At 45.7% G+C, this 7,835-nt stretch overlaps 5 protein-coding genes across 9 annotated transcripts in view; 2 read left to right on the top strand and 3 right to left on the bottom strand.

The window, feature by feature from the left end:
* Nucleotides 1–47: 47 nt before the first annotated feature.
* Nucleotides 48–3,025, top strand: LOC118504027 (endoplasmic reticulum-Golgi intermediate compartment protein 3). Its single transcript, XM_036038007.1, has 6 exons — nt 48–324; nt 400–558; nt 620–845; nt 909–1,261; nt 2,245–2,446; nt 2,524–3,025. Exons 1-6 carry the CDS (start codon nt 237–239, stop codon nt 2,657–2,659), a joined length of 1,164 nt encoding a protein of 387 aa, XP_035893900.1. The 5' UTR covers nt 48–236; the 3' UTR covers nt 2,660–3,025.
* LOC118504033 (reactive oxygen species modulator 1) lies at nt 1,287–1,918 on the bottom strand. The gene is made up of 2 exons (XM_036038017.1): nt 1,565–1,918; nt 1,287–1,487 (listed from the first exon to the last, which is right to left on the bottom strand). Exons 1-2 carry the CDS (start codon nt 1,699–1,701, stop codon nt 1,379–1,381), a joined length of 246 nt encoding a protein of 81 aa, XP_035893910.1. The 5' UTR covers nt 1,702–1,918; the 3' UTR covers nt 1,287–1,378.
* On the bottom strand, nt 2,765–4,096 carry LOC118504028 (transcription termination factor 3, mitochondrial). The gene is made up of 2 exons (XM_036038008.1): nt 3,231–4,096; nt 2,765–3,150 (listed from the first exon to the last, which is right to left on the bottom strand). The coding sequence occupies exons 1-2, from the start codon at nt 4,021–4,023 to the stop codon at nt 2,873–2,875; spliced, it is 1,071 nt and encodes a 356-aa protein (XP_035893901.1). The 5' UTR covers nt 4,024–4,096; the 3' UTR covers nt 2,765–2,872.
* Nucleotides 4,097–4,169: 73 nt separating this feature from the next.
* LOC118504025 (U4/U6 small nuclear ribonucleoprotein Prp31) lies at nt 4,170–6,289 on the top strand. Its single transcript, XM_036038005.1, has 5 exons — nt 4,170–4,662; nt 4,725–4,929; nt 5,014–5,268; nt 5,329–5,692; nt 5,769–6,289. Exons 1-5 carry the CDS (start codon nt 4,284–4,286, stop codon nt 6,105–6,107), a joined length of 1,542 nt encoding a protein of 513 aa, XP_035893898.1. The 5' UTR covers nt 4,170–4,283; the 3' UTR covers nt 6,108–6,289.
* A 171-nt stretch (nt 6,290–6,460) lies between these two features.
* Nucleotides 6,461–7,835, bottom strand: part of LOC118504022 (kinase D-interacting substrate of 220 kDa) — a 33,633-nt gene continuing 32,258 nt past the window's right edge. For 3 of the 5 annotated variants that reach the window (XM_036038000.1, XM_036037990.1, XM_036037991.1), the window contains one exon: nt 6,461–7,553. In XM_036038000.1, coding sequence (XP_035893893.1) covers nt 7,510–7,553 — 44 coding nt within the window. In that variant the 3' untranslated portion in view covers nt 6,461–7,509. Of the gene's footprint in view, nt 7,653–7,835 lie in introns of all 5 variants that reach the window. The other 2 variants (XM_036037992.1, XM_036037993.1) reach the window with 2 other exon arrangements.

The raw sequence follows: 7,835 nt of genomic DNA, 5'->3' as shown, positions 1-7,835 counted from the left end.
CAGCGTTCTGTATTTGGGGATGCACGGAATGCAAAAACCGGCAATTTCGCTGTCTGAATGCTGTCAAACATCCCGAATGATAACAAACAACTATTTTTTTGCGCTGGCTACGTGTTTTGTTGGAACGATATCTGTACGGGCTGCTTGAAAATCCTGCATGTTTGCACAGTTGTATTTCGTTTTGGAGTAAGATTGTAGACTACCCCAAAGAAAAAGGACACCCTCAGTAGCAAACTATGCGGTTTCTGGATTCCTTGCGAAGATTAGATGCTTATCCTAAGATAGACAATGAATTTAGCATACGCACAGTCAGTGGAGCGGCACGTAAGCATCAGTGATCGTAAAAGTGGCCAATTTAATGGTGGCAAATAATACAACGGGTTTATCTTCCATTTACAGTCACGCTGATCAGCACGATCGTAATAGTTACCCTAGTGATAGGCGAAATCAACGCCTACCTTTCGCCCAACATTTCGGAAGAGCTGTTCGTGGATACGACACGGGGCCACAAGCTTAAAATCAATCTAGATTTTACCATCCCGAGAATATCGTGCGATTGTAAGTGCGGGTTTCCTCCAATTTTTTCACATTTTAACTAAACGCCTTCCTCACGCCACAGATGTATCGCTGGATGCGCAAGATTCAACCGGGGAGCAACATTTGCACATCGAGCACAACATCTACAAACGGAGGGTCGATCTGCAGGGGATTCAGATCGAAGAACCGAAGAAAGAGGACATTCAAGCGTCGACGAAACGTATTGCTAGCACGGAAACACCGTCGGTGACGACCACACTCAAACCCGCTTGTGGAAGTTGTTACGGTGCTGCGACGAATGCTTCCCAGTACGTGTTGGGTTTCCTTCGCGGCTTATCGTAATTTGCTTATAAAAATGAATCTCTTCCTAGGTGCTGCAACACATGCCAGGAAGTTATCGACGCGTACCGTGAGCGAAAGTGGAACCCGAACGTGGAAGACTTTGAGCAGTGCAAAAACAGCAACGATGGTAGCATCGAAGGGAAGGCGTTCAGCGAGGGTTGCCACATCTACGGTACGATGGAGGTGAACCGGGTCGAGGGACGGTTCCACATTGCACCGGGCAAAAGCTTTTCCATCAACCACATTCACGTGCACGACGTGCAACCGTACTCGTCGTCCCGGTTCAACACAACGCACCGGATCAACACGCTTTCGTTCGGGGAACAGTTCGAGTTCGGAACGACCCGTCCACTGGACGGACTGATGGTGGAAGCGACGGAAGGTAAGCGACCATTGTCTCTTTGCCGAGGTTTAGTTGTAGGGTAGCGCTAATTTATTCGTAACAATGCTTAAACGTAAAAGTTTTAATGCTCCATCAACTCCCATCACATCCGGGAGTTTAGCATCGAATGCCTGTTCCAATTGCCATGAAGGTGCCGAATGTACCACCTCCCTGTACCATCACTTTGCCCACGTTGTTGATAAGCTCCCGACCGCGCAATCCGTATCTGGAAAAGGGACCCATTCATCTGATTAGCATGAAATGGAATGTGTGTGGAATTACATTTCCGACACCACGCATTACCTCAGTGCGGAAAAGCCACCGAACAGTGCACCGCTTGCCATTCCCACGCAGAATCCAATCGTGAAACCCATCTTCATCCGGTCAAAACAGCTCGGCTGCTGGTTCTGATTGTATACACCTCCCGGGACTGCAGGCATGGTTGTTTTTTTTTTGTGGGGGATCGACTGGAACAAGCTTCGACACACAAATTACTCTTGGTCTCAATAGGAATTCCGGCGTTTTTGGTCGACAAAACTCGTGGTGCAATATTGTTTAGTCGCAACAATGCACAAATATCACGTAATAGAAATTTCGGTGCTACTTTGACAGGCAGCACGACGTTGACAGCTGCAATTCACGGTGAGTTGCCGGTGAGAAGTGAGAGTAGCGAGTTTTACTCTCACTTGTATTTTTATAGCAACGTGAGTGATTTGAGTGAGACGATTGTTCTGGACGCACGGTGTAGCGCTGTGTGTTTTAAATTGTTTTTTTCTTTTAAAATTAAATTGCAAAAATCCTAACTCGTGTGCTTTTCCTCCAGGTTTTGTATTTAGGGACACAATTGCTAGACTCTTCCGGCTCTTCATTGAATTTGAATCCTTTTTGTCCCACACAATTTTTAGACGATGTCTCCTCTTTATTCTGTTCCTGCTCTTCCGACAAATGTTACCTCTTGGCTTTTCGTTCCCTCGAATTTTCAGGTGCAATGATGTTCCAGTACTACATAAAAATAGTTCCAACGATGTTTGTCCCGCTGAAAGGACCAACGCTCTACACCAACCAATTTTCCGTCACCAAGCACCAGAAGAGTGTGACGGCTATGAGCGGTGAAACGGGCATGCCTGGCATTTTCGTCAACTACGAGCTCTCGCCTCTGATGGTGAAATTTACCGAGAAACGCAAGTAAGCGTTTAGTCCATTCCTCGGTGCCTTTAAACAGAGCATTCATGTTTCTTTCTCCCTGCTTCTTTTCTTTCCAGCTCACTCGGTCACTTTGCTACCAACGTATGTGCAATAATAGGTGGTATCTTCACGGTGGCCGGCATTATTGACTCGCTGCTCTTTACCTCGATACACGTTATCAAACGCAAGATTGAACTCGGCAAGGCGAGCTAATGTTATTGCCACAGGTGGTGGTTGATACATGCGCATGTATCTTACCAATGCTGCTTCTCAATACGAATCTCTCTCTCTCTACGAATGAGTCGAGTCCCTCCAGTCCATTTTACACTGTGCTTTTCCCTATTACGGCACCATATATCTATATATTTTCACTTCGTTTGGTTTTGTTTCAAAAATTAAACTTTCCATTGCGTCCAGCAGCGTGTTTCAGATTGTTTTCAGGAAGCGATTGTAACATTCCATGTTCGATTTAGCCACTTCTGTAACGAACTCCTCGTCGGTACCCACGGCCAGTGATTTTAGCGGAATATACAGCTCTTTCTTGGGATCGTACTGCACTTTGCCGAGAAATTTCAAAAACCCGTGTCTTTGCTTGATCCGAACGTCGCGTGTGAGCAGCAGGTCGGGTGTTTGCAGAATTTCCGCATGCGATAGCTTCATGCGACGGTGAAGGTATTCGAATCGGTACTGTAGCGCTTCCGTTTCTGCGACACAAAAAATCCAACAGATTATTAGCTGCTTAAGGGATTTAGTAATCGAAAAAAAAGAAAAAAAAACAACATACTTATCATCCAAATGCGCGGCTTGCTCAACAAAAGCTGCTTTACTTCCTCCTTCTCGAATCCCATCTCTTCCTGCACGGTGAACGTGTTTTTACGTACATGCTCCAGGTTGTACGTGATCAATCTTGGCTGTTTGGTGGCTAGCGTTCGCACCTCATTGCCCGCCAGCTGAAACGTTTTCTGAAAGTATCCTAACCGTCGATCGATCCGCTTGGTGTTGAGCATAAGCCAGAACGGGTTGTTCGTCACGATCCGTGCAATTTCTTCCCGTTGGAATCGTTTCGATTCCAGATAATTCGTTCGCGTTTCAAGATCCCCCAAATCTTCTTTGAAAATCAACGGGTTTTTAGTGAGAAACTCGCCCAACAGTTCCGCCGGTACACCAACGTCCGCCAGGAACCGTATGTGTGCCTTCATGTCTCGCTCAAAATCTAGCCCAAGCACATACTGTGGGATACCTTTGCGCTTTTCCAGCCGGTGCAGCTCCACGCCAAGCGATACGAGCTGCTGCAGGGTGTGTGATTTGTTTACGTAGGCCGCAAAGTTAAAGGCGGGTTTTGTGTTGGGGAAAGCTTCCAGTGCCATCGGATCCGGTACCGGATCGAGCACGGACCGTTGCTGTTCTTCGCGCAGCACTTGGTGGAACTCATCCTGCAGATCATCCTCGTACCGTTGCAAGGCACTGCTGTGCTGTGGATCGGCAATGGACACCTTCGTACACAGGTGGCGTCGCAATAAAAGCTCGAAACGTGCAGAAACACCTATTTTAATTACACTTTTCAGTATGCTTCTCATTTTTACGCTGGAATTGCGAAACCACACGCGTGCAGCATGCGGTAACGTTTTGTTTACAAAACACAGCGGTGAGAAACGCTTGCGAGATGCTATAAAATGACGTTTATGGCACGCCGTTCAACTGTCAAACGATGAAACGTCAAAATATTTGTTACCAAAACAAACCGGTTGCAAGCGAGGGAACAGCGCATCGTACAGCAACGCAAAAGCTTTAGTTTTCTTACTAAATAAAGTGGTAAATTCCATCCGAATAGTGCAAAATGTCTCTAGCCGACGAGCTGCTGGCCGATCTGGAAGATGACAACGATGAGGAGATGGAGGAACTGGACACGATCAAGGAGGAACCGAAAGCGGCGGTTCCGGATGAAGAGGATGCCGATTCCGGCGGTGAAGAGGACGACGCCGTAATCTACGATCTAAAGGATGAACCGATGGAAATAAATCTGGCCGTTGCATCGATACGGGAAATTTGTAAACTTCGCGACTCGGACAGGTTGTCGAATGTGCTGTCCCAGATAGAGACGTATGCCAAAAATCCACGCACAACGATGGAGATGGTGGGCAACGTCGAGTCGGACCCGGAGTACCAACTGATCGTGGAGGCAAATAATATTGCGGTCGATATTGATAATGAGATCTGTAAGTACCATGGTGTGTGATATGCAGATATGAGGCATCTTCTAACGTTAACATTTTTACAGCGACGATACACAAATTCGTCAAGGACAAGTACCAAAAACGTTTCCCGGAGCTGGACTCACTCATCATGGCGGAGATGGACTACATACGCAGCGTTCGCGAGCTTGGGAACGATCTCGATCAGGCTAAGAACAACGAGCGGTTGCAAGAAATCATAACTCAAGCTACGATTATGATCGTTTCCGTGACGGCTTCCACCACGCAAGGGTACCGTACACCGTTCTTCCTTGCCTCTCTTTTTACTGGCTCGTGTAAACTAACCTTTTCTTTTCTTTCAAACATTTCTTCTAGGGTAAAGCTGGAGAAGCATGAGCTGGAACAGATTAACGAGGCTTGTGATATGGCAGTTGAGTTGAACGATTTCAAGAGCAAAATCTTCGAGTACGTCGAAAGCCGCATGACCTTTATCGCACCCAACATGTCGATGATAGTGGGCGCCTCGACGGCGGCGAAGCTAGTCGGATTGGCAGGCGGGTTGACAAAGCTTTCAAAAATGCCTGCCTGCAACGTGCAGGTGCTGGGTGCACAGAAAAAGACACTTTCGGGGTATGCTCATACATTTAACAGCTTAAGAATTCTATGTACTCAATAACATTTTTTTTTTAGATTTTCCAAAGTGGCAATGCTGCCCCACACCGGTTACGTGTACTACTGTGACATCGTCCAAGACACACCGCCCGATTTACGACGCAAAGCGGCACGTCTCGTAGCCGCCAAGTGCACGCTGGCGGCGCGTGTCGATGCATCGCACGAAAGCCATCTGGGCGAGATCGGGCAGCGGTTCCGGGAGGACATCGAGAAAAAGCTCGACAAGCTGCAGGAACCACCGCCGGTAAAGTTTATCAAACCACTGCCGAAACCCATCGAGGGTGGCAAAAAGAAGCGAGGCGGTAAGCGGGTGCGCAAGATGAAGGAACGCTACGCCATCACCGAGTTCCGCAAGCAGGCGAACCGGATGAACTTTGGTGATGTAAGTGTCTCGCGTCCGTTTTTATGTATTTCGTACCAAAAATAATAATATTGTCCGTTTCTTTTCTTTTGCCCAGATTGAGGAGGATGCATACCAGGAGGATCTCGGTTACACGCGCGGTACGATCGGTAAGACGGGCACGGGCCGCATTCGTTTGCCACAGATCGACGAAAAGACGAAGGTACGCATCAGCAAAACGTTGCAGAAGAATCTGCAGAAGCAGCAACAGGTGTGGGGTGGCAGCACGACGGTAAAGAAGCACATTTCCGGCACGGCTTCGAGCGTTGCCTTTACACCGCTGCAAGGGCTGGAGATTGTAAATCCGCAGGCGGCGGAGAAACCGACCGGCGAATCGGGTGCAAAGTATTTCTCCAACACGTCCGGGTTTTTGTCGGTGGGAAAGAAAACGACGTAAACGTTTAGTGTGCGCTGAGTGCGGTTTAGGCAAATGATAAGCTTGAGATACAAAATAACGACAAACTAGCAGCGATTTGCTGTAAATTCTATGAACAGAAAAGAAATGTATTTAAACGTCTTGTTAAAAAATGAATCAAATAACATTGAAAAATAGAGAAAATTACTTTGATTCACTAAACCTTATTTTAAACGATTTCTACCATCCTCTCGCAACGACTCTCAATAATCCCCAAACCGAAACCGATCCGAAAGAAGGTGAAATGAAATACCTGATGGAAAGTAATTAAAGGCATAATTGGAAACTTTTCTTTCAAAACTGTGTGCAGCCGAGCGTTGGAATACAAATTTGAATTCTCCGTTTTCATTCCAAAGCATGGCGTTTAACAGGTACTAGGCGCCTCCATTGGTATGAGGAATCAGTGTTGTTTTTCAAAAATCGATAAAGTTAGGTCTATTACACACTAAATGAATGAGTAATTTATAACATAACCCTATTTTAAATATTATAAACTATTAGTTACACGGGCTTAGATGTTTCAGAATTGGTCAGCTACCATGTAGGAGATGAGAAATCGCCTGGGTAAGTCATACCAAGTTACCCTTCGTTTTGGACAAAAACATGTATCCATATCCTAATGTTACGAGGTTTCGTATTTTAGGTCTATTTTTTAAAGGGCCACTTGTTGTTCAAAGGAGCCATGGCCATGTCTCAGTCGAATGCCAAAGGAAAATTCTAATAGACCTAGTCTATTAAATTCCAGCTAGTTTGGGAGGGTCATTATTTCGTAAAGGAAATCGTCGAAGATTTCTCAACACATTATAGTTATTTATATTAAAAAGTATTCTTCATTCTGTAAAAGAAAGTACGAATGACGGAACATCAAAAGGTTCGAGAACTGCCAAGAAGTCTCGTCTTCTAATCCATCCAATCCAAAGGGTATTAATTTAGCAAGAGTACTTGTTGTTTGAGTATATTCTCAGCAGATTCCAAAGGCAGTTTACTTGAAGCCCATTGAACTTCGACGGGAAAATATCGAGGAACAACATGATTTAAACCCAAAGGACCTTACAAAGTTCAAAGTGTCTCAGTTTAGTTTGATCCGAGAAGATTCCTTCACCAGAAATTATGCTCGCTGAGGTTACAATTTTGCCACGTGTTCTCCAACCCCTTAAAATTTGTTATTTTTACTCCTTATAAACTTAATCATCGAATTGCAATATATTTTTATTGAAAATGTTAAAACTAAGTCAGCGACTAGAAACTATGGCCTGAGCTTGACACTAAAAGAAAAAGTGGAGTGGAGGTTTTCTGAGGGTTTTCCTTCAATTCCGTCACCGTGTGTACCACACCGACACAACACTTACAATCCCCACCAACACCACCCGGTGCCATGTGATGTTCACTTTTTACCGTCCGGCTCTATGAAACTGTACTGTCTTTTAACTGTGAAAACGGTTCGAACAAAAAGGTAAGTCGAATTAGTGCGCCCGCTTCTCCCCACCGTACTTAAGCTAGATAGAAATCCCTCCAGATTACCTCAACCTGCTCCGTAGGGTGAGTAGTGGGTGTGTAGTAGATAGAGAACACAGGTGAGCGCGCGCGCGTGTGTGTATTACAGGCAGCACGCACAAGGTTCACAAGATAGGAAGAGAAAAAGAAAACGAAGCAAATATGGTGAAACAATCCCAACCACTGGTCGACCTGACCATGTGTGCGAGTGTGGTG

This window comes from Anopheles stephensi, chromosome 2, assembly GCF_013141755.1.
Source record: "Anopheles stephensi strain Indian chromosome 2, UCI_ANSTEP_V1.0, whole genome shotgun sequence".
Taxonomy (NCBI): Eukaryota; Metazoa; Arthropoda; class Insecta; order Diptera; family Culicidae; genus Anopheles; species Anopheles stephensi.
The sequence above is the reverse complement of the archived record's forward strand: the minus strand, read 5'-3'. Positions and strand labels throughout refer to the sequence as shown.

Bases quoted from the DNA above. Each gene is read 5' to 3' on its own strand.
- LOC118504027 (XM_036038007.1), top strand. From the start codon at position 237: ATGCGGTTTCTGGATTCCTTGCGAAGATTAGATGCTTATCCTAAGATA. The intron at 325-399 runs GTAAGCATCAGT...TTCCATTTACAG, and splicing joins CACAGTCAGTGGAGCGGCAC to TCACGCTGATCAGCACGATC. The intron at 846-908 runs GTACGTGTTGGG...ATCTCTTCCTAG, and splicing joins GCTGCGACGAATGCTTCCCA to GTGCTGCAACACATGCCAGG.
- LOC118504028 (XM_036038008.1), bottom strand. From the start codon at position 4,023: ATGAGAAGCATACTGAAAAGTGTAATTAAAATAGGTGTTTCTGCACGT. The intron at 3,151-3,230 runs GTATGTTGTTTT...TTTGTGTCGCAG, and splicing joins GCCGCGCATTTGGATGATAA to AAACGGAAGCGCTACAGTAC.
- LOC118504025 (XM_036038005.1), top strand. From the start codon at position 4,284: ATGTCTCTAGCCGACGAGCTGCTGGCCGATCTGGAAGATGACAACGAT. The intron at 4,663-4,724 runs GTAAGTACCATG...ACATTTTTACAG, and splicing joins CGATATTGATAATGAGATCT to CGACGATACACAAATTCGTC. The intron at 5,269-5,328 runs GTATGCTCATAC...TTTTTTTTTTAG, and splicing joins CAGAAAAAGACACTTTCGGG to ATTTTCCAAAGTGGCAATGC.
- LOC118504033 (XM_036038017.1), bottom strand. From the start codon at position 1,701: ATGCCTGCAGTCCCGGGAGGTGTATACAATCAGAACCAGCAGCCGAGC. The intron at 1,488-1,564 runs GTAATGCGTGGT...TCCCTTTTCCAG, and splicing joins GGTGGCTTTTCCGCACTGAG to ATACGGATTGCGCGGTCGGG.